General features: G+C 40.9%; 1 protein-coding gene across 6 annotated transcripts in view; it reads left to right on the forward strand.

Annotated features, from left to right (window-relative positions):
* The window catches only part of ZFPL1 (zinc finger protein like 1), a 52,774-nt gene that overhangs the window by 13,723 nt on the left and 14,341 nt on the right, over window positions 1-24,710 (forward strand). For 3 of the 6 annotated variants that reach the window (XM_029611722.1, XM_029611726.1, XM_029611723.1), the window contains exons 2-7: window positions 2,220-2,383; window positions 5,687-5,798; window positions 6,193-6,386; window positions 16,007-16,082; window positions 16,723-16,899; window positions 18,512-18,635. In XM_029611722.1, the coding sequence (XP_029467582.1) occupies window positions 2,282-2,383; window positions 5,687-5,798; window positions 6,193-6,386; window positions 16,007-16,082; window positions 16,723-16,899; window positions 18,512-18,635 (785 nt within the window). In that variant the 5' untranslated portion in view covers window positions 2,220-2,281. Of the gene's footprint in view, window positions 1-2,219; window positions 2,384-5,686; window positions 5,799-6,192; window positions 6,387-16,006; window positions 16,083-16,722; window positions 16,900-18,511; window positions 18,643-24,710 lie in introns of all 6 variants that reach the window. The other 3 variants (XM_029611724.1, XM_029611725.1, XM_029611727.1) reach the window with 2 other exon arrangements.

Here is a 24,710-nt window from a genome sequence, read left to right on the forward strand (position 1 = left end):
GATACTCTCCAAGCGGGGCTCTATCGCATGTGCAGGCACTGTGTAAAACAAATCAGCTAATGCATGCACTTATCTTAATTTTAGTCCACCAGTTAAATCAACTGTGGGCCCCTCCTCGCACCACAACAGTTAAAGGCAATCCGTCTAATATTTATTGTTTAAATGGTCAATCATTTACATTTCAGTAGTTTAAATGGTTACTTTTTAAACAGTATTTACATCCTTATCCCAAAAGTCTCAAGGATTCTACATGTAAACAATATGAACAAATAGTGAGAGCTTACAATTCTCTTTATGTGCCTGTTCATTGTAGTCAGGAACGTAACATTTTTGATTAACAGCTCGATACTGTAAGGCCGCGGTAGAAACAGTGCGGCAGTGTCAGGCGCACCCTCGTTCCCCGCACGCACAGTTCTCTTCACCTACCGCTCGATACTCTCTTCAAATTGCATGCAAATGCATGCCGCGGCTGCGAAGCCTTAGGCAAGCGTTAGGACCGCGCAACCCATTTTACTGTATAGAGCGCCTATACAGTATCCTGGGTTCGCGGGCCTAACGCTTCACGGCCGCGCTGGTATCTGTTATTTCAAATGACATTTGAAATGACAGGTACCAGATGTTCCCCGATGCTCAGCAAACTTTCCCCCAGCCCCCGCTTACCTGCCCTGGCCCCGTCCGGTCTCCGGTCCAGCCCATCCGGTCTCCGGTGCAGCCCGTCCGGACCCCTCCTCCCGAAGCAAAAAAAAACCGAAAAAGTAGCAAGGCTCGGGCCTGCTACGGTAGTCCCTTCTCCCCTCCGTGCGATTCTCCTCCGTGCGATCCTCCCCTCCCCTCCTCTCCGTGCGATCCTCCCCTCCCCTCCTCTCCATGCGATTCTCCTTTCCGTGCGATTCTCCCCTCCGTCCCTTCTCCCCTCTCCTCTCCGTGCGATTTCAGCGCTCAAGGCAGTCACATGCCGTGACTGCCTTGAGCGCTGAAATCGCACGGCCATTCATCCAGGCAGAGGGAGCCGGCCTGCCTGGATGAATGCACGGCAGTGAAGGAATGGCCGTGCGATTTCAGCGCTCAAGGCAGAGCGCTGAAATCCAGGCAGAGGGAGCCGGAGGCCGTTTTCGCCGCTGGCTCCCTCTGCCCAGATCCCGCCGCCCGTCTGAGACTATCGCGCGTCCACCCGCCCCCGCCGCCACTTGGAACAGGCGCCCACCCACTCGCGGCCTAGATTTTACACGCGACCACTCGCTCCCCGGCTCCTGCCGCCGCCCACCTGGACCCACGCGGCCCTCCGACAGGTATTTAAAAATTTTTATTTTTTTTTTCTGACAGGTTTTTATGTGTCCCACAGCATTACATTTTCTCGATCATCTCTGTATCGCTTTTTTTTTTATTGTGTTTTATTGTGTTTCAGTATTTTAAGTGGTGTCGATGGGTTTGCTACAAGACTCACAGTCCTAACACCTACTAGGGGGAGGCGGTAAACAAACATGTTAAGGCCGCGGCAAAACAGCGGGTTACTAAGGAGATAATATCAGCGCCCGTTACAGTATCGGAGGGGAATAGCTAATTCCTTCATTATACAGCTAATTCGTTCATTTACACATCTACATGCTGGGTGCGGAAAGGGTTATGTGTCTATTTTAGGAAGCGCTAAGGACGCGTGAAACTGGAGACTGTATCGCTGGATGGCCTTACTCGTCTGTATTGTGCGCTCCCAGCACGTTACAGACGGGAAATCTTCAACCGCACGTTACTGTATCGACCTGTAAGTGACTAAAATCTCTGCCCTGCCCACCCTCGAGGAGCTGCCAGGAGGCCCCACATCCCTCCCCACCCTCTCCTCTGATAAACGTCAGCCAGGAACCTAGCTAGCCATGTATTTACAGTGAAACCATTTTTACCTGTAGTAGCTGAATAACCCATTCTTCATTCAGGCTGCTAGTTTTGTAACTGTAATGCTCTGTTTATTTAAAAGAATATATTAATATCAGTTTATCTGGCAAGCAAAGTATCTCAGTTAATGGAGACAATTTTATTAAATGTAGAGCAGATAAGACTACTTGTTCTTGTTATTGAGCATACATATAAATAAAGTTGTGCGTATGTATGTATATGTATCTTACATACATAGATATATAGATGTATGTGATTTTATGATTTTTGTTTAGTTACTAACTGAATAATCAAAAACCCAACCTGTGCTCTTCTCATTGCTTTGAATGCAGCAGCAGACCATCCTTTTGGCTAGTTTGCATCTCCCCTCTTGCTCAGGAGATCTGTATCAGCCATGGGACTGTGCAAGTGTCCCAAGAGGAAGGTGACCAACCTGTTCTGCTTTGAGCACCGTGTGAACGTCTGCGAACACTGCCTGGAAGCGAACCATTCCAAAGTAAGAGAGGCTTTCCTCCTGCTGGGTCTGCTTTATAGCAGCAGATAACCAATATAAAACTTTGTCTGATACAATTTGTAGATTCCCCTACCAAAGTAAGCCTTGTATAGTGTTTTTCAAAGTTGTCACCTTTTGCTGTAAATTTTATGGGTTGGCAAACAAGTTTGAAGGTGATAACGTTTTATTGGACTAATTTAGTACACCTGTTATTATTTATTTATTTATTTATTTATATAATTTATATACCGGAGGTTCCTGTATAATATACATATCACCCCGGTTTACAAGGAACAGTAACTATCGCTACATTTAGCGGTTTACATAGAACAGAATTAGGAAAAACGTTTTTACAATTGAACAAATGAAGTAAGCAAGTTTTCCATTGAACAAACGAAGTGAACAAGTTTTAACATATAACAAAAACTAATCAAAGTAAGCAAATAGTGTATAAAATTAGACCGTTAATAAACATGCAGTTAAATAAATCAATAAATAACATGGCATGTGGGAGTGAAAATAAATAAATCAATAAATAACATGGCATGTGGGAGTGAAAATACTTTTCTTCCTGATCATTGGCTCAAGGGGAAAGCTTGTTTGAACAACCAAGTCTTAAGTTTCTTTTTAAATGTAGTGTGGCATGGTTCTAGACACAGGTCTGGAGGGAGAGAGTTCCAAAGTGAAGGGCCCGCTGTGGATAGTGCACGTTTCCTCAGAGCGGATTTCGCCGGTTGTGTGATTAGTCTGTTCTGATAAGCGCTTCTGGTTGGTTTCACGGATGAGTGTAGTTGAATTTGAAATGTTAAGTTGAGAGGTGTGATGTTGTGTAAGGCCTTATGTATCATCATTAAAGACTTGAACTGGATCCTGTATTTAATCGGAAGCCAGTGGAGGTGGTGGAGGATTGGGGTGATATGATCTCTTTTTTTGGCATTTGAGAGAATTCTTGCGGAGGCGTTCAGGACCATCTGAAGTGGTTTGGTGGTGCATGCTGGTAGGCCTAGGAGGAGAGAGTTACAGTAATCCAGCTTTGGGAGTATGATGGCTTGTAAAACCATGCGGAAGTCTCTGTAAAGGAGGAGTGGTTTGAGTTTCTTTATTGTTTGAAGTTTAAAGAAACAGTCTTTTGTTGTGTTGTTGACGAATTTGTTGAGACTGAGTCTGCTGTCTATGATGACTCCCAGGTCTTTAACTTGTTGCGTGGTGGAGAGCCCTGCGGTGTCCGGATGTTGGTTAGTGTTAGAATGTGAGGAGGGGGTATAGTTTTCCGGTGCTATAATGAGGATTTCGGTTTTGTTTTTGTTTAGAACCAAGTTGAGGCTGGTGAGTAGATTGTTGATAGCTGACAGACATTTATTCCAGAATGATATGGCTTTGTGTAGGGAATCTTCTATAGGGATGAGGATTTGAATATCATCCGCGTATAGGTAATGCCTTAGTTTAAGGTTAGTGAGTAGTTGACAGAGCGGGAGCAGATAAATATTGAAAAGAGTCGGAGAGAGGGATGATCCTTGCGGTACCCCCCTCTTGGATTCGATGGTGTGGGACTCTTTGTTATTTATCTTGACCTTGTATGATCTGTTCTCCAAAAATGATTTGAACCAGTTAAGAGCTGCTCCTGTAATGCCGATGTCTATTAGGCGTTGCAGGAGGTACGTGTGGTTTACGGTATCAAATGCTGATGAGAGATCCAGGAGAGCGAGGAGGCAAGGTTGGCCCTTTTCTAGGTTGAAGATGATAGTGTCTGATAATGATGTTAATAGCGATTCGGTATTCATAGACTTACGAAAGCCAAATTGGTTTGAGGTGAGGATATTGTTTTCGTCAAGAAATTCTGTAAGTTGTTTGTTGACAACTTTCTCCATAACTTTGGCAATCATAGGGAGGTTTGCTATGGGTCTAAAGTTAGCTGGGTCTGAGGTGGGCAAGTTGGGTTTTTTGAGAAGCGGTTTGAGAATGGCTAACTTAAGTTGGTTCGGGACATGTCCTTGGGTGAGAGAGCAATTAATGATATCTGCTAAAGGTTTGGCTATGGTGTTGGTGATCAGACTCAGTTTGTTGGATGGAATATGGTCTGATGGATGGGAGGATGGTTTTATCTTCTTGAGGATATTCTCTATTTCTAATGTGGATGTGGGCTCAAAAGTGTTGAGTATTGTTAGTGAGGTGTTAAGTTGTTGGACGGTTGGTTGCGATGGTTGTTGATCTATTGGGAGTAGTGGTTGTAAACCAAATACGTGGTTTGGATGTGTAGATGGTCCCTTGAGGGGGGCTAGGAGTGAGGTGATTTTGTTGTCAAAGAAGTCTGCCAGCTCGTTCGCTTTATTTAGTGCTTGATCGTCTGGAATGGTAGTCGCCGGGGGTTTTGTGAGGGATGATACATAGGAGAAAAGAGCTCTTGAATCGAAAATGAGGTGGTGGATTTTTTTGGAGAAGAATATTCTCTTTATTGTGTTGATGTTGTTTCTGTATGAATTAAGGCATGATTTGTAGATGAGGAGGGTGGTTGAAGATGGATTTTTTCGCCAATTTTGTTCCTTGCATCTCAACTCGTGTTTATGTTTTTTTAGCTCCGGTGTGAACCAGGGTCTCCTGTTGTCTTTGTTTGGATTGATAGATTTAGTTGTCATGGGGCATATTTGATCTGCAACCTTTTTAGTGATGTTGGTCCATGATGAAGTTGCTGAGTTTGCGTCGGAGAGGTCTAGGTGCTCTAGTTCCTTAGCAAGGTGTTCACTGAGTTGGTCTCCTGAGCACTGTTTCCTGATCGATATAGTTATTGGTTGAGTGGATTGTGGTGGAAGTTCTTTTATTTTTAACACCGATGATATGTTTTCAAGATGTTATGCTTTCAAGAGTTACCCTCTCGATCAGGTTTATGAAAAAATGACTCAGTTAAACTGGGTTTAAATAGTACACTAGATCTTAAGCTACCTGCATGTGTCATTGTGGAGAGGGAGATTGCAGAGGAGATAAGACAGTAAGTCTATAACAGGTAATACGTGAGAGAGCCCAGTGTCATTAAATCCGTTTCTTTGTTTCAAAGCAGTTGATCATGCTAATTTCAAAAGTTTTCTGTCCTTATGTATTCATAAAGTTAATTGCTTGAGAAGGGCAATACCTTCTGCTCTAGGAAATCCTCTGAGAAAAGCTTTTACTGACCTGTTTGGTGTGCTATATACCTTCCTTCTTCCCCTGGAGTTTCTAGTTCTGAGATTGCTCTGTGCATGTGCATGTACCTTTTTCCCTGGAGAAATCTAGTTAATCCTTTCTCCCCCCACCCCAATCTCTGATCTCTTTCAGTGCATCGTCCAGTCTTATCTCCAGTGGCTTCAGGACAGTGATTATAACCCCAACTGTCGGCTATGCAACACCCTTCTTTCCACCAAAGAGACAATCCGGCTGGTGTGCTACGGTAAACTGCAGGCCACGTTGTCTTTCAGCTTTGCAGTGATTTTATGGGTTTATGTACATATGGGGCATGTGGGGAAGAGGGAGATAGGAATTCTGCTTCTCAGCTGAACATATGTAGTAAATTTGTGGGTTCAGTGTTTGTGCTGTCAGTGTTTCTTTGACAGCTTCATAGCCTACATATCTGATCATTATTGCAGCTCTTAAATCCTTGACTGGATCAGATTGTGAAAGTATTCTGTATAGTGCTTCACATAAATCTTTGCCTTGTCTTTAGGAACTGAAAGAATACTGTCTCTTTCTCCTTTCTAATCTTGTTTCTTTTCTACCCTTGTGGATTCCTGGGTGGGTGGAGGTGCTGCAGAAGTGACTTCACCCTTGCTTTATTTCCATTCTAGATGTGTTTCATTGGTCCTGTTTGAACGAGATGGCAAATCAGTTGCCAAGAAACACTGCCCCAGCTGGCTACCAATGTCCCACCTGCCAGGGCCCCATCTTTCCCCCAGCCAATCTGGTCAGCGCTGTGGCTGCATCCCTCCGAGACAAACTGACCACTGTCAACTGGGCTCGAGCTGGGCTCGGGCTCCCACTGGTGAGTCATTTCCTAAAAATTTCCTTTGAAAGTGATTTACAGGAGAATGACCTTTCCCATAAGCTGTAATCACACATATCTGTTCTTTCTCTGTAAACAAGTACAACAAATAGCCACACAAGATAGGTAATGTTATCCAACGGCATCGAGTCAGGTTGTTTTTATCTCATGTCTCAGAAAGTTCAACTTTGTATTCTGAGCATGCGCGGGACTTCCCATACTAGCATCCTCACACGTGATTCTGCCTCATTCTATTTTCGTCCACTCAGAGAACACTTGGGAAAACATCTCCCTTTAGCATTACCACATCAAATAGAAATGTCAACAAAAAAGCCTCTTCTGAAGGGAAAGAGAGGAGCCTATTTAAGATATAAGGACTAGGAGGCACTCCATGAAGTTAGCAAGTAGCACATTCGAGACTAATTGGAGAAAATTCTTTTTCACTCAATGCACAATTAAGCTCTGGAATTTGTAGCCAGAAGATGTGCTTAGTGCAGTTAGTGTAGCTGGGTTTAAAAAATGTTTGGATAAGTTCTTGGAGGAGAAGTCCATTAACTGCTATTAATCAAGTTGACTTAGGGAATAGTCACTGCTATTAATTGCATCAGTAGCATGGGATCTTCTTGGTGTTTGGGTACTTGCCAGGTACTTGTGGCCTGGTTTGGCCTCTGTTGGAAACAGGATGCTGGGCTTGATGGACCCTTGGTCTGATCCAGCATGGCAATTTCTTATGTTCTTATATGTGAAATCTTCCTTGACACAATGTTGGCCATAAATTGGGAGCAAATCATTTTATCCCCTTCCGATTTCACTGGCCATACCTTGGACCTTATCTTTTTGATCCACTCAGTTTTTTGCTTTTAATTGAGACAATTTGTAAATCACCAGAGTTCCTTGGTCCGACCATTTTTTGATAAGTTTGTCAACTGGGATACCCTTGATGTCTCCTGGTGTGGCACCCAACAAACGAACATTTTGTAAGAGGGGTCATATGAATAGTGACGTTTCAAAGAAAATAACACCATTACTCACTGAAATAGTTGATGCGAACCTCATTAATCAATTTCTGGTACTCCACAGTAGAAATGGTAAATGATGACTTGGCCCCTCTGAGGCAAGTAACTCAAAAACAAACAAGTAGAGTGCCATTGTTTTCTCGTGAATTGCTACTTCAAAAATGCGCTTTATGCAAGCTTGAGTCTCGCTGGAGAACATGTTCTACCCACAAGACCGTAGCAGCTTATAAACTTCAATTGAATCAATATAGAACATCTATTAATATGCTAAGAAAGCTTATTTTAGTGACCGCATTATGACTGCGTCATCAAATTCTCAGGAGCTGTTTGCCACAGTGAAATGGCTAAACTTTTGGCCCTCCTCAGCTACACTGTTTTTCCCATCCCAGATGATGATGTGAGCCTGTGCGATGCTTTTGCATCCCTTTTTTTTTTCCTTCAAACCTGTCCAAGATATGCAGTACTTTTTCAAATTCTGTAACTTATGTACCTGGCATCACCAGTTTGGATGAAATGAAATGGAGCCATTTTTCACTAGATGCCCAATCGGAAGTGCTGTCGATTACGCAAAAATTAAACCCTGCTCCTTGTCCCCTTAATTCTTGTCTGATAGTAATTACTAAAGATTGCCCACGAGAATATTTTAGAGGCTACTACCTCCAAGATTGTCAATTTATCCTTTTCTACTGTACTCCAGTACTGAAACAGGCTGTTCATCCCATCTTAAAAATAACCATCTGCATATACATTTGCAAAATGTCTATTAAGTCACCTCAGACCTCTGCTTGATCCCTCTAATTTTGATACAGTTCTTCAATCACTTGTTATGACTAGACTTGATTACTGTAATTCTTTATAAATTGATCATCCTTATAAGTCACTGCACCCTCTTCAAATCATTCTGAACTCTACAGCTCATATGTTAACTGGTGTAACCCACAGAGATCACATTACCCCCATTTTACAGTCTGTTTATTGGCCTCCGATTCATTGGTGTGTACAATATAAAATTGCAATAATTATATTCAATCTATTAAATACTGGAATGCATTGGATTAATTTGACTTCTCAAATTTATCCCCCCTATGCACTCCCTCTGTTCTGCTAGCCAGAATTTATTAGCTATTCCATCTCCCCATGAGATCCACTTAGAGGAAACTTGTGAGAGGACCTTTTTTGATCACCGGCCCGAAGCTGTGGAACGCTCTGCCAACTCAAGTTTGCCAGCTCACCAACTCCGGGCTCCTCCCAATCCCCTCCCCTAAAACGGTACACCTGTCCATAGTTCGGGAATGCGCCTTATCAGTGGCAGGCCCATCCCTCTGGAATAACCTTCCACCTCAACTCAGAACAGAACCCTCGACCCAAATATTCAAAAAACATTTGAAAACATGGCTCTTCCAAAAAGCCTTTTCCCCCCAGTGACCTAACCCTTACCCATCATCTTCTCTCTAGAACACTTTCATAACGCACTCAGAACCTCCAAGAATGCTCTACCTTAATATTCGCCGATAATGACAAATTTCTAAGATCGTATGTTATTTCCTTAAGTGTACAACCACCCCTTATATAAACACGATAACTAATTTATTATTTAATTCTATGTTAGTCTGTAAGCTCCCAGTTACGCCTTTCACTGTATATTTACATCATCACATTATTTCTATTTTTAAGTTACGGTATTGTAAAAGTTAAGTTATCCTGTAAAAGTTATTGTTATCTTGTAAAAATAAGAATCCATGTCTTATTTGAACTAACAGTTTACTGTAAACCGATCGAATGTCGGTATATAAAACCAAATAAATAAATAAAAGTTTGTAATAACAAAGAGAGAAACATTCAAGGACATGCTTAAAACCTACCTTTTCAAAGATGCTTTTGGAATAGTAAATTAGTTTTATTGGAAATGAAGTTCTGTCAGGAAAGTAGCAGTTAGCAAAATTGTTTCACTGAATGTCAGTACGTAAATGCGTAATGCATGCCATTGCGTCTCAAATGTTAGTACATTCAATATGGCTGTGCGTTGCAATGCGTTTCACTGCTGGCGTTGTTAGCTAGAAGTTTTCAGTTTTCTCATTCATCGATTGTTCATAAGATTGAACTCCTTCATTCCCCCCTTTGATACTTCAACTTCTTTAGAAGGTGCAAGTATCACCTTCTCCCATGAGGTAGCTGAAAAGACAAACAATAATTAGTACCTTGATCACTTAATGTGGACCCTAATATATTGTTAGGTCGTTGGTTTCTTCACCGGGGTTGAGACGAGGGGTCCCTAGTGGAGCACCCCCCCCTTTGTATCCGGGCTTAACCCTAACAAGATGATGGTCCTTGTGCGTTAGTTACATTAATTGCATTAAAGGTTAGTATCAAAATATTCATCTTCTGAATCTGATGACTCTGATGAGGGAAATGTTGATATTGAAGTGTACTGGTTCATCATCATTAGTTGGGCTGCTGCTCTTCGATCAGCTATCATTTCCATCATGGCACGCAAGTGTCTAATGAAAAGAGGGAAACATAAAGGAAATATAGCACAAGAAATTAAAAAGAATATCAAAGGAAAGAAAAGTTCCTTGAGTCCCTGGGATGGATGAGATCCAGTTGGGCATTGATGTTGTCCAATCAAGGGCCCCGGACCAGGTCTGCACAGGAACATGAGCTAGTCGCACCATACGATCAGTAATTTCTTCGATAACTTTGCTTTGATCATCAATCTGTAAACAACAATTAGAAAGATTAAATTTCCCACACACTCCACCTTCCTGAGCGAGAAGGTAGTCCAATGCTAGTCGATTCTGGTATACAGCAGTAATAATTTTTGTATTTTGCTTGGCCAGAATATTGAGGGCCATTGCAGAGTCATTGGTAAGAAGCTCAAGTACTGCCTGAAGTCTAATAATACGATTCAGCATGTAGATTGGTGTTCTATATCCATATGAACCATCTTCCGCCCAAGTTGCTGGTCCGTAATATTGTACAATACGTTCAGGTGGCCACTCCTTGTCGGACCAATCCCCAATAGAAACTTTATCTCTCCTTCGTCGTTTGTTTGGTTTCATCGGGCTGTATACAGGTATACCTAAAGTTTCACCGGCTGTGATCACCTTAATAGGAATGTATCAGAGATATAACAGATATAGAGATTAGGGAGCAATAGATGTTTTATTGAGGCACACGGGGATGCGTGCAAGGCATTCCCTAAGTTGATCCAGTCCTGGATATTCAAAGTACCAGCCTCTAGATACCACGGGCACTGGCTTTTTATTTCTTTCTTTTTTTATTTAAGTCACCACGGAGATGCAGGAAAATTAATTCAGTCCCAGAGCTTCCAAATTTTAAATATACAAATATTTTTATTCATCAAATCGGCAACTCCATTGCTCAAAAGGTACAGAATTTATTCAACACCGGGTCCCCCGACACGGACCCGTGTTTCGCCAAACGCGGCTGCGTCGGGGGGGAACAGTATATTCTTTGTGGCATTCAAACTAAAATTAAAGGAAAAACTATTAATACTTAAGGTTAGGGACTGATTACAGCAGTGGATCCTATATTGTCAAGACAATAAATATAATATACCGTATAGGTAAAAGCTTTTATATTTTAAACCCACAGAGAAAAACAGCGCTTATGCAAAGCATTGGTAAAGTAAAATGAAAATAAAAAGATTTTTTTACAAAAATTAAGACGGAATTCGCCAAGTTATAAAGCACCAATTGGACACAAAAAATCAAAACTTCAAGGTTATAATCAGCTAACCTAAAAATAGCAGCAAATTACAGAACAAATCATAGATATATTTAATAGCTTATAAGGATCTCAAACAAACTTCCTTCGATACAATAAAATAAAATAAATTAATCGAGATAAGTCAGCTTTCAATGTGAACCTTATAACATTTCTAGAGTCTAAATACTTGTGAGAGGTTCTGATCGCATATTGAAACAAAATAAATAAAGAGCAGGGTACCTTTAAATTTCAGCGTCTTAGACGGCAGTTTCGGCAAGGAGAGCCAAGAACACCGGCATTACTCAATATTTAAAGTGTCAAAATTGGCGCCAAAATCCCACCAATCCGAAAAAGGTTACCATGGTAACACCCAGCCAATCAGAATTGAGCACGCCCAGGGGAACAGCAGCGATCTGTCAAAGAAAATATTGCCACTCGATTTCATTATTAAGTCCCTCAGGCGTGAGACTATGTAATTTAAAAATCCATTTTTGTTCCCTACGTGCTAGTATATCAGAAAAACAACCTCCCCGCGATGGTGGCAAAACTACATCAATAACATAGAATTTTATATCGGATTCAGTGTGTCCCATAGAGATCCAGTGTGTAACTAAGGGAGCTGTTTCCCTGCTATTTTTGATATTCGAACGATGTTCGATGATACGAGTTCGAATTGGGCGAGACGTCTTACCCACATATAATTTTGCACACGGACATACAATTATATAGATCACACCTTTGGTTTGACATGTTGAGGTAAAATTCAATTTGTATCGAACATGTGACCCAGGATGTTCAAAAATAATTAAATTGGACGTCAAGGAACACACTGAGCAATGTCCGCATGGGCCATGACCTAAATTTTGTGTTACTTCAGTTACAGTAGAGTCCGTAAATTGGGAGTGTACTAAAACATCTTTGAGATTGCGACCCCGACGAAATGAAAAACTGATTGGAACATAAAAAATCTTATGTATTGACATCATTGGCCAGTACTGTTTAATAATAGTGGTAACACGATATATGTGGGTGGAAAATGGGAGAACACAATTAAAGCAATCATCAGATGATCTAGTTTGCGGTAAAAATAAATATTCACGATTAGCATACAGAGCTCTTTTAAAAGCTCTATGGAGAATTCGACGTGGGTACCCACGCTCCTGAAACCTTGCTATCATCTGCTTAGCTTCGGTAATAAACTCATCACGGGTAGAACAGATCCGTCTTAACCTGAGTAATTGGCCTGTTGGGATATTTGACCTTAAAGGAGTGGGATGATGGCTGTCGAATCTTAACAATTTATTTCTATCTGTAATTTTTCGAAAAATGGATGTGCTGAAACTTTCATTATCAACTGAAGTGGTGACATCTAGAAAAGCAATGGACCTGGGATCAATCATGAAATTAAATTGCAAATGTTTATTACATGAATTAAGCCAATCATAAAACATATAAAATTGGATGTCAGAACCCGTCCATACTAAAAAGACATCATCGATGTACCTTAACCATGTGAATATAAAAGGGGCCCATGACGATGTGTAAATGAAATCTTCCTCAAATTTACTTACGTAGAGGCAAGCTAAACTGGGAGCCATGGTGGCTCCCATTGCTGTCCCCTTGATTTGTTGGAACATAGTGGTTTGAAATTGGAAATAATTTCTAGTTAAAGCCAAACGTGTAAGTGTAAGGAGAAAAGAAGTGGAAATACGTACTGGATCGGGGCGCTGATTCAAAATCTCCTCAATCAAGTTCAAAGCTTCTTGTTGGGGAATATTTGAGTATAATGAGATAATATCTAAAGAAACCAAAAAACAACCCGAGTCCAGGGGAACTCTTAAATTTTCCAAAATCTGAATAAAATGATTGGTGTCTTTGACAAATGAACGTGCCTTACACACCAGAGGTTTGAGAAAAATATCAATGAACTGTGATAAAGGTTCCAAAACTGAACCAATACCCGAAACGATCGGGCGGCCTGGTGGATTCTGTAATGATTTATGAATTTTGGGTAATACATAAAATGTAGGAATAATAGGAAATTCAGTCTGTAAAAATGAAGCTTCACGTTGTGTAATTTGATGTGATAAGAAGGCTTCCTCCACTGCATTCTTAATAATCTCCTGTAATTCTACTGTAGGATCACTCGCAAGTGGTAAATAAAATTCTGTATCAGATAGTTGATGTTTAACCTCCTTAATGTACATATCACAATCTAAGACCACAATGCCACCCCCCTTATCTGCAGGCTTTATAATAATGGATGAATCATTAACTAAGGAGGTGATCGCCTGCCTTTCTGCCCGATTTGATGTCACCATTTCAGTTGATAATGAAAGTTTCAGCACATCCATTTTTCGAAAAATTACAGATAGAAATACATTGTTAAGATTCGACAGCCATCATCCCACTCCTTTAAGGTCAAATATCCCAACAGGCCAATTACTCAGGTTAAGATGGATCTGTTCTACCCGTGATGAGTTTATTACCGAAGCTAAGCAGATGATAGCAAGGTTTCAGGAGCGTGGGTACCCACGTCGAATTCTCCATAGAGCTTTTAAAAGAGCTCTGTATGCTAATCGTGAATATTTATTTTTACCGCAAACTAGATCATCTGATGATTGCTTTAATTGTGTTCTCCCATTTTCCACCCACATATATCGTGTTACCACTATTATTAAACAGTACTGGCCAATGTTGTCAATACATAAGATTTTTGATGTTCCAATCCATTTTTCATTTCGTCGGGGTCGCAATCTCAAAGATGTTTTAGTACACTCCCAATTTACGGACTTTACTGTAACTGAAGTAACACAAAATTTAGGTCATGGTCCATGCGGACATTGCTCAGTGTGTTCCTTGACGTCCAATTTAATTATTTTTGAACATCCTGGGTCACATGTTCGATACAAATTGAATTTTACCTCAACATGTCAAACCAAAGGTGTGATCTATATAATTGTATGTCCGTGTGCAAAATTATATGTGGGTAAGACGTCTCGCCCAATTCGAACTCGTATCATCGAACATCGTTCGAATATCAAAAATAGCAGGGAAACAGCTCCCTTAGTTACACACTGGATCTCTATGGGACACACTGAATCCGATATAAAATTCTATATTATTGATGTAGTTTTGCCACCATCACGGGGAGGTTGTTTTTCTGATATACTAGCACGTAGGGAACAAAAATGGATTTTTAAATTACATAGTCTCACGCCTTAGGGACTTAATAATGAAATCGAGTGGCAATATTTTCTTTGACAGATCGCTGCTGTTCCCCTGGGCGTGCTCAATTCTGATTGGCTGGGTGTTACCATGGTAACCTTTTTCGGATTGGTGGGATTTTGGCGCCAATTTTGACACTTTAAATATTGAGTAATGCCGGCGTTCTTGGCTCTCCTTGCCGAAACTGCCGTCTAAGACGCTGAAATTTAAAGGTACCCTGCTCTTTATTTATTTTGTTTCAATATGCGATCAGAACCTCTCACAAGTATTTAGACTCTAGAAATGTTATAAGGTTCACATTGAAAGCTGACTTATCTCGATTAATTTATTTTATTTTATTTTAATGTATCGAAGGAAGTTTGTTTGAGATCCTTATAAGCTATTAAATATATCTATGATTTGTTCTGTAATTTGCTGCTATTTTTAGGTTAGCTGATTATAACCTTGAAGTTTTGATTTTTTGTGTCCAATTGGTGCTTTATAACTTGGCGAATTCCGTCTTAATTTTTGTAAAAAAATCTTTTTATTTTCGTTTTACTTTACCAATGCTTTGCATAAGCGCTGTTTTTCTCTCTGTGGGTTTAAAATATAAAAGCTTTTACCTATACGGTATATTATATTTATTGTCTTGACAATATGGGATCCACTGCTGTAATCAGTCCCTAACCTTAAGTATTAATAGTTTTTTCCTTTAATTTTAGTTTGAATGCCACAAAGAATATACTGTTCCCCCCCGACGCAGCCGCGTTTGGCGAAACACGGGTCCGTGTCGGGGGACCCGGTGTTGAATAAATTCTGTACCTTTTGAGCAATGGAGTTGCCGATTTGATGAATAAAAATATTTGTATATTTAAAATTTGGAAGCTCTGGGACTGAATTAATTTTCCTGCATCTCCGTGGTGACTTAAATATTGATTGTGGAGAGCAGCACTCGCTCCTTTGGATTTTTATTTCTTTCAACATATTTTCTATATCTCCTACTCTGACGTGAATTGCCTCTCCTTTTGTAATAAAGAAATGATTTCTTACTATTTTCTGCAACTCTTTTGCATGAACCTTCTGCTGAGCTGACAGTCCCCCCCGTCCCCCCCCCCCCACTCACGAATGTGGGAGCGAAGTTCGCTGCGGTGCACCTGGGCTCGTCCGGCCGGATTAGTAGGGGGATTCGCGTCTGGAGGGGTCACCAGATGTGGTGATGGGAGACGCACGGAAGCAGACACGTCAGGCAGGAGTTTTCGGGAAGGCACCCTGAACTAAAAAACGGGCGCACTTCTTTTATTGCCCTGGGTTACATCTCATCAGAGTAAACATCATACCATTGGTTACAACACTGCAGGATATACAGCTGCAAGGCTTATTATGCTTTGCACGTGATTAACTCATGTTATTATCTTTGTCAAAGCAAGCAAGCATTCTGTGTTTAGGGCAAAGGTTGTTTGTGAAGCCGAGAAGCTGAGATAAGAAAGTACAGAGAGCTGAGGAATGCTAACGCAGACAAGCTCAGCGTGGTATGCCAGCTACTGAGCAAGAGCCTTTATTCCCCACACATGACTATAAAGTGTTTTTTTCAGGTGCTTTTGTTGCATTGTTCTAAGTCTCTGATATGCAGCCACTGACACCCATGTCTTTGTCTTTGTTGCCCATAAGATTGAAGAGGTTGAATCCACCCAGGACCCAGAACCACAGGACACCACAGGGTACACAGATTGGTCCAGTTTTAACAGTAAGTATGCTCTGGCCAGAGACTGCTGTATTGCCGCATGTACAGAATGATCATATCTGCAAGGGGCATTCTGACTGTCAAGCCATAGTGCTGACACCTGCCTCTTTACATCCATACATTTGTAAATCAGAAAACACAGAGCCTTTGGTAGGGTTGACCGCTCAATAGGTGACAGTGCCTTTATGCCACACTCAAGCTGAACAGTTAGCTAACTTTGTAGAGTGTTAGAAGGTTCGATTAGATTTCAGTTTGGATCACACCTTTTGATTGGAAAAATCCTATCCTGAACGCATGTTACATTAACACTTGTTTGTTATGCCTCAGACATTGTGTGGCAAATCTGAATTTGTTCCTCTGGTCAGGTGTACAGGAAAGTAAAAATTTGTTATCTTTCAAGACTGGAATGTATGGTATTAAATTTTATTTAGAGAGAATCCTTAATCTGTTTACTATGAAACAGCGAGGACTGTGTAGATGGGCCAAGTGTTCGATTATATTCAGTTCTGCCATGGACCAGCTGGGACTCTAGACAGGCAGAGCATTCCTGTAACACATCCTGCTATGAAAGAGCAGGGATTATGTAGAAGAATGAGTGTTCCTATATAAGAAGCAATAAACATTTGGTCTGTTTTCCTTGTAGCAACATCAGGTCAGGACTCTGAGGATCTGAGGCAACAGAGCACTGCTTCAGCACTTTCTTACAGCTCCAAACCTGGCCACCCCTCCCACCTTGGCTTAAATAATGGTGGTGTGAAGGAGGAGCATGCAATCATCAACATGAGTGAGGCAGGCAGCAACAGTAATGCCATCAATGCAGGTGACTGGGGGCATGGAGAGTCTGAGAATCCCACACAGAGACCATGTGCCTTTTTCCCTGCTTATCCTCTGCTTGCTTGCTTTCTTCGGTCTGATTGCTGGTGGGACCAGATAAAAGATCAGCTTCACTGTTTAAAGTGACTGCAGTTTCTGTGTCTTGTTTGTGCTTTTCACTTCTATTTTTTTTTTTTAATTTCATATTTTTAAAGATCATGAGCTCTCTGCCACTTCCAAAACCAACAAATACTTTGAGTTTTTAATTTGTATTATCTACAAAGTTTAAACATATATTCAAGCTTAATTCTCAAAAAAAGAAATATCTATACATACATGATCAAAACAGAAAACAATCCCATCCATCATATATATACAAAAGATTTGCCATACTGGGCCAGACCAAAGATCCATTAAGCCTAGTATCCTGTTTCCAACAGTGGCCAATCCAGGTCACAAGTACCTGGTAGGATCCCTGTTGCTTATCTCAGAGATAAGTGGATTTCTGCAACACCACCTTAATAATGATTTATGGACTTTTCCTCCAGGAATTTATCCAAACCTTTTTTAAATGTAGCTACACTAATAGCTTTCACCACATCCTCTGGCAATGAATTGCAGAGCTTAATTATGCATTGAGTAAACAAATATTTTCTCTTATTATTGAATAATCAATTTCCCAAAGAAAAGAAGGATCCAAAACACAGAAATGCTTAACTTCTGACAAAGAAATCCTTTCTCAGAATGCCATTTCTTATCAGTTGGCATATGGCCTGGTTCTTACCAGTTGCCTTCTGTGCTGAGTTGGGGTTGGTTATAATTTGTCTCGCACCTTATTCTCCTGCACTACATAATGAGCTACCCATAGTCTGTCCCAGAAGGCTGCCTATTTATATGCTCACAGGGCTTTATGAGTCCCTCTTAACACCCTAAGAGTGGCCACACATGTTTTATCTCCATGTGACATAAAAAAAACAGGGAATTGTATATGTTACTATTAAAATGATAAAAAGGTCTCAGAGAGCCCATGTTTGTGCATGGAAGGACTTGAATGGGTTAATATAAATTGGTTATTTACTCTCTCAGATAATAGGACTAGTGGGCACTCCATGAAGTTAGCAAAAAGCTCATTTAAAATAATTTTTAGAAAATTATTTTTCACTCGACGCATAGTTAAGCTCTGGAATTCATTGCCATAGGATGTGGTTACAGCAGTTAGTGTAACTGGGTTTGAAAAAGGTTTGGATAAGGTCCTAGAGGAGAAGTCCATAAATTTCTATTAAACAATAAGGAATAGTAGCTTGGGCTCTATTTAATGTTTAGGTACTTGCCAGGTAGTTATGACTTGCATTGTCCTCTGTTGGACACATGATACTGGGCTTGATGGACCCTTGGTCTGATCCAGTATGGCATATCTTATGTTCTTATGGATTTTGTTGGGTAAAACATAAACCTCCACAGAAATGTGCTAAAATGCCCTCCTGTCCAATAGTGATGTCACTAACTGGCATAGGAAACCCTCTCACAGAAATAAGAGGTTGTCATTTCCAGCCAAAGATTCAATTTTCTATTGTGACTTGTAAAAACTGCTGTGGTCATTGTTCTGTGTTGTCTCGCAGGCACTGCAACCCGCAAAGTATATGACACGCGGGAGAGCGATAGGGGCTCTGACAGCCACATCGATTTTGATGAGGACAAGTACCGCCGAAGACCAGCACTCAGTTGGTTTGCACGGGTGTTGAAGTAAGTGGTAAGCTGGCATCATCTCCCAGTACCACCACTTTCCCTCCGCTGCATTTAGGGGATGATTCCTCTGCATGCTTGATGGGGAAAGCAGCAAGAGACAGTGTGTAGCTGCTGCGAATGAGCATAGAAGGGTGCAGGGAAGAGCTGGAGACAGGTCACTGGTATCAGTTCACCCCTCTGCAGTCTGAGTTTTTAGCATAAAACTTAAGTCAAACTTACCTCCAAGCTTAGATCCTAAGAGATCTATATTCAGACACAGTCCGGTTAGCAAAGTTAGCTGGATAGACTTATCCAACTAACTTTGGAGGAATATTCCACAGTGCAGCCACAATATTGAATATAGCCGGCTATCTTAATTAGTTAGCTGGCTAACTATAGTTGGCTAACTTTAGGACACCTCTTTGACTCGACCAGACTTAGTTGGCTAACTCTGAATATCGGAGTTAGCCCGTTAACTTAGCCGGCTAATTCAATTCCTTATAGTTACGCCCCTGTACCACCTCTAACGTATCTGGCTAAATTTTAGCTGCCTAACTTACTAGCTGGCTAGAATTTAGCCAGATAAAGGCCGAATACAGCCTGGTAAGTCATTTAGACAGATAACTATTATGTAATCAGTCTAAATGGCTTTTGAATATGAAGTTTTTTGTGGGGAAGATATTAAATTTGATGGGCGGGTGATTATAATTATTAATGAAAGTATTGCCAGCATTAGAAATGTAAGGGTCTGGAGTAAAGGAAACTTTTGGTAGGAAAAGCAAAATAGTTTACAAAACATTTATGTATGCACATTTCTATTCAATGTTTCACCGCAGGAGATATGTAGAGTGGCTACTTGGAAGTCTTTGCGCACCTTTGCCAGACATTATCGGTTGGATGTCCAGGACCCGAATTCTGGAGGGTTTGGACTAGGTGTGCTTCGAGCGGGACTCTCTAGGTCCCACCCCATGTAGGAAAGCTTTGGTACATCCCAGCAGTCTGGACTGATCCGTGTACATACAGGGAAAGGAAAATTGGTTCTTCCCTGCTAATTTTCATTCCTGTAGTACCACGGATCAGTCCAGAGTCCCACCTATTTCAGAGTTGGGGAAACTGAGAGTCCACTCATTCACTAGTTACTTTTTGTGCTGCAGATTTGTTCTGCTCCCATGAGGGCATGTTTTCTCTTCCCACTGCAAATTAGGGGATAAAGTTGTAAATAGTTTGTGCAGTTTTGTTCTTAACGCTTGGGTACAGTGTAATACTGACGGGACTGTAGGTGGCACCTCGAGTTATAGGGCAGGGTCAGTCAAAAACTTCTGTGTCTCCATCTACTGGAGGGGAGGCAAAACCCAGGAGTCTGGACTGATCCGTGGTACTACAGGAGCGAAAATTAGCAGGTAAGAACCAATTTTCCTTTCATGCTCATGTGGACTTGGAAAGAACACGGGCAACATGATGGCTTGATTTATGTGAAAAGCTGACCCCACTTTTGGTAGAAACTTGGGGTAAAAATTATTATAACACCAGAGCAGTGGGACAACCAAGAGCAGTGGGACAACCAAGAGCAGTGGGACAACCAAGCTCCAACCATATTCCCACTGCCAATTTTTTGCTTTACATTTACAATTAATGCCATTCTATCATATGGACATTCTTCACATAAATCATAGTATATAATTATTTATTCTCAGACCAATTAAATGCTTGATACTAGAAAACACCAGAAATTTTTGCTTAGATAGCACCAAAGTACCTTGTAATGGATCTGCCACTTAGGTGACACCAGAAATTTTTTGTTTGGTGAGGTGTAGAGGAAAATATCCTGTTCTGGCCCCATTGTTGGACAACTGCATGCATGTTGGAGCGGGTCTGAGAAAATGAGAAAATCAGCATTACTAATAGAAATGTCAGTATTAAGTGACTATTCTATACTACGTATGGAGAGAGACAGAAGATCATCAAGTACCAAGAAAATGTGGCCTAAAGATACAGATAAATTTTCTTTGGGCAGCATGCACCTGATTAAAAAGAACTTCCAAGCTCATTTCATTATATTGCTTGTACATATATGCTGTAAATGTACCCAGTATGCAAAGCTAAAAAGCACATAATATATAAATGTAAGACGCTGTCAGCGTTTTGTCAATACAGGCTGCATCAGGCAAATGACGTCCTCAAAAAGAAAGGAGCAAATGCTGAATTTGAAGATGTATGCACAATCCATCTAATCCTTTACTTCTAGACCAACAAAAACAGATATTAATATCGTGAATTTTGCTGTTTTTCTAACTCAAAATTGTGCTGTCTTTTTCAAAACTACAAATAGTTCATATAGAGCAATTGTCTATTGTAAAACTGACAACAAAACATGGTTGAGAAAAGGAACAGCTGCTCACACAGTGGCTTTACAACACTTATCAGGTATACACACTGGGTGATATTTACCTATCCCCTCAACAATATTGTTGTTGCATTCGTGCCTGCTCTTCGCCCTCGCTCCACCCTCTCTACCTGTGTGGCGACTCCCTCCGGGACTGAGGGACAGCTGCTGCCGCGGCGTCTCCCTGCCGCATCTCTTCGGAATCCCCGGGTTGGCCTGACGCTGCAGATCTGCCATGTTAACCCCAGAATGTTATTCTTAATAGTTCAGAAACTTACTAAAACCACCCAAGATTCTATATGTACCAAACATGGAAGCGATGACCCTGCTGACTTCTTCAACAACAAAATATCTCATCTAATCCAAACCAACATAACCAACAACAACCAAAACATCAAACTGAACAGTAAGATAATCTCATCATGATCAAAATTTGAGACCGCCTCCACTCTCGAAATTCAGTCTATTATAAATAAAATGAACACCGTCAGCCATCCAATAGACAACATCCCTATAACAACCCTCAAAACAATTGAACCCACCATATCTAAAACTATCACCAAAATCGTCAATTTATCCCTGACTGAAGGTAATTACCCCAAATGCTTCAAATCTGCAGTTATCAAACCTATTCTAAAAAAAGCGACTTAGTTGAACTGCAAAATCACCCTGGAATCACCCCTACAAGAGGCCCTTGTTTCTCCGTGAACCGGCTTCATCAGGGTGAATGCCTCATCATCCCATTGTTTTCACCATATTGCTTATAATAGACCGCTATTGCCCAAGACACTGAAGCACCATCAAACTCCTTCAAACTCTTTCAAACTGCACATTGAACAAGACGAGAGCTTAATGCTACCAGTTTGCAAATGCTGCAATCAAAACTTTTTACAATCCATCAGCAGCCATCTCCTTAACATTTCTTCACATTTCCGAGTTTGATGGAGCTTCAGTGGACTTGCTTTGTGTGCACACAGCACCACTTCCTGTCTTTGAGTACTTCCAGCCTCTGTCTTATCCCCAACCTGAGTGAGATGGGGAGACTGGTGCACTGAATGTGACTCTCTCCAAAAGGGGGTCAGAGGGAATACCTGTTGATCCTTCATCTTATTCAAAGGGCGATGGAATACTGAGTCGGGCATTCTTGGTTGTCTAAGATGAATGTTCCTGGGGGATGTCCTCTGACTGGATGGACTCCATAGCAAAAGACTGATGGGGACTTTATTCCACTCTTGGAATCTCTAATGGGACATCCTTCAGCGTGGAGATGAGAAGGACTCCCTCTTGAGGGAATAAATATGACACTGTGGATAGGAGAGGTTGAAGAGTATCCTTATCCCTAGCTGCCAGGGAGCAAAGAAAGTCTTCACCAACTCTGCCATTTGGTGTGTGGGCTATCATGCCCTTTGATGGGAGTTGGAGGAGAAATATCTTCTTTTGAAATCAGTATAGGTTCATCCTGCGATAAAGCTCCCTCTGGACTCCAGGAGGAGACCCCTTCCTGGAGCAATTGAGCCAGGGCATACATGGAAACCAGTGATAACATGGAATAAATCAAGTCTGGTGTTTCCAAATTAAGGCCTTGTTCAAGAAGCCTCAATGGAGATACCACCCTGGAGATGGGAGGAGGTAACTGAAGTGAATTCCCCTCCTGCTCTTTTTGAGTGCATCGATGGAGCTAGAGAGCAAAGCATCAACGTAACAAACATCTGTGTCAACTGCACTGAGGTGATTATCTTTGACGGTGTTGAGGCCATGTGTGCTGAAGCCCGGTGCATTAAATTTTTCTGTTAAAAGCAGTCTTATCTCTTGGCTGCAAGAGCAATGCAAAGAAAAAGGGGCCCTGTAAGAAGGCACATATATCTACATAAGTGTTTCAAAATAATATGTTAAAAGCAGTTTTCTGTTACATTTACATTCATATCTGTTCTTTCTCTGTAAACAAGTACAACAAACAGCCACACAAGATAGGTAATGTTATCCAACTACATCAAGTCAGGTTGTTTTTATCTCATGACTCAGAAAGTTCAACTTTGTCTTCTGAGCATGCGCGGGACTTCCCATACTAGTATCCTCACACGTGATTCTGCCTCATTCTATTTTCGTCCACTCAGAGAACACTTGTGAAAACATCTCCCTTTAGCATTACCACATCAAATAGAAATGTCAACAGAAAAAGCCTCTTCTGAAAGGAAAGAGAAGAGCCCATTTAAGATATAAGGACTAGGAGGCACTCCATGAAGTTAGCAAGTAGCACATTTAAGGCTAATCGGAGAAAATTCTTTTTCACTCAATGCACAATTAAGCTCTGTAATTTGTAGCCAGAAGATGTGGTTAGTGCAGTTAGTGTAGCTGGGTTTAAAAAATGTTTGGATACGTTCTTGGAGGAGAAGTCCATTAACTGCTATTAATCAAGTTGACTTAGGGAATGGCCTCTGCTATTACTGGCATCAGTAGCATGGGATCTTCTTGGTATTTGGGTACTTGCCAGGTACTTGTGGCCTGGTTTGGCCTCTGTTGAAAACAGGATGTTGGGCTTGATGGACCCTTGGTCTGATCCAGCATGGCAATTTCTTATGTTCTTATTTATTTATTTGACATTTGCATCTTTGCTGCTTTGCTAGTAAGATTTCCCTTCTGAACAAGACAGGCTCACATAACTTTCTCTCTGAGCACAGCAATATTCAGCAAGCAAAGCAGCCTCACATAACCTTTTCTCTGAAAACAACAATATTTGGCACTTCAGTAGTCATTTATGCTTAAACAATTCACTTCATTGTTTGATGTATCCCAGTTTTTGCCTATCTATTCCTACATGTCACATCAAGGAGTCATGCGATCCACTTTCCCTAAATACTTTTAATACACTGGTTGATAAAGGCAAAGTCAGTACAGGAAAGAATAGTGGCCACCCAGAGAAAGGTTCAGTTTTTAGAGGAATTGAGTGGAATAATCAATTTCTGCAAGTGCAATTTACAACCGTCTCAGACCTTGGAATACCTTGGAGCATCGTTTGAAGCAAATATAGACCATGCTCGAGTGTTGCAGGACCAATTTTGTGGAACTCATTCCCAGAACACATTTGTCTCATATCAAATACCAAAGAATTTTAAAAAGTTTTTAAAATATACTTCTGTATTCGTGCCAATAACATTTTATAAGATCCATAATTTTCTCGCCGCATTATGGTTACCTTTTCTTACTAGTTTAGTTTTTACCTATTATTCTTCAGCTTTATTTTATTTTATTCTCCTGTTGTTTTTATTATGATTGCCACTTTTATAAATTTTAGCACTCTATTTTCCTTTTTATTTTATTGATATTTTAGACTTGTTTGAAATGAATAATTATTTATGTATGCCATTTTGTAAACTGCTTAGATCTATAACCTACTTGTATATAAGAACTTTAAAATAAAATTCAGAAACTGAGTTGGTAGATCCTGTTGGCCATCAGGCCGATTGTGTGGAGTTATCTACAGCTTCTTGGTTCCATGGCAACAGCTTTGGATCTGGTGCCTTGGGAGATCCCTTCAGAAAGATTTGCTCTCAAGATGCGACCCCTAGTCTCAGAACTACTCCATAAGGCTATTGGTACCGGAGTTCATCAGGATAAACTTGCAGTGGTGGCTAAATCACAGAAATTTGGAATTAGGATCTTGAACCTCTGGCTTAGGTGACTATGACAATAGATGCCAGTCTGATGGGCTG

The sequence above is a fragment of the Rhinatrema bivittatum genome, chromosome 8, assembly GCF_901001135.1.
Source record: "Rhinatrema bivittatum chromosome 8, aRhiBiv1.1, whole genome shotgun sequence".
NCBI classification, from domain to species: Eukaryota; Metazoa; Chordata; class Amphibia; order Gymnophiona; family Rhinatrematidae; genus Rhinatrema; species Rhinatrema bivittatum.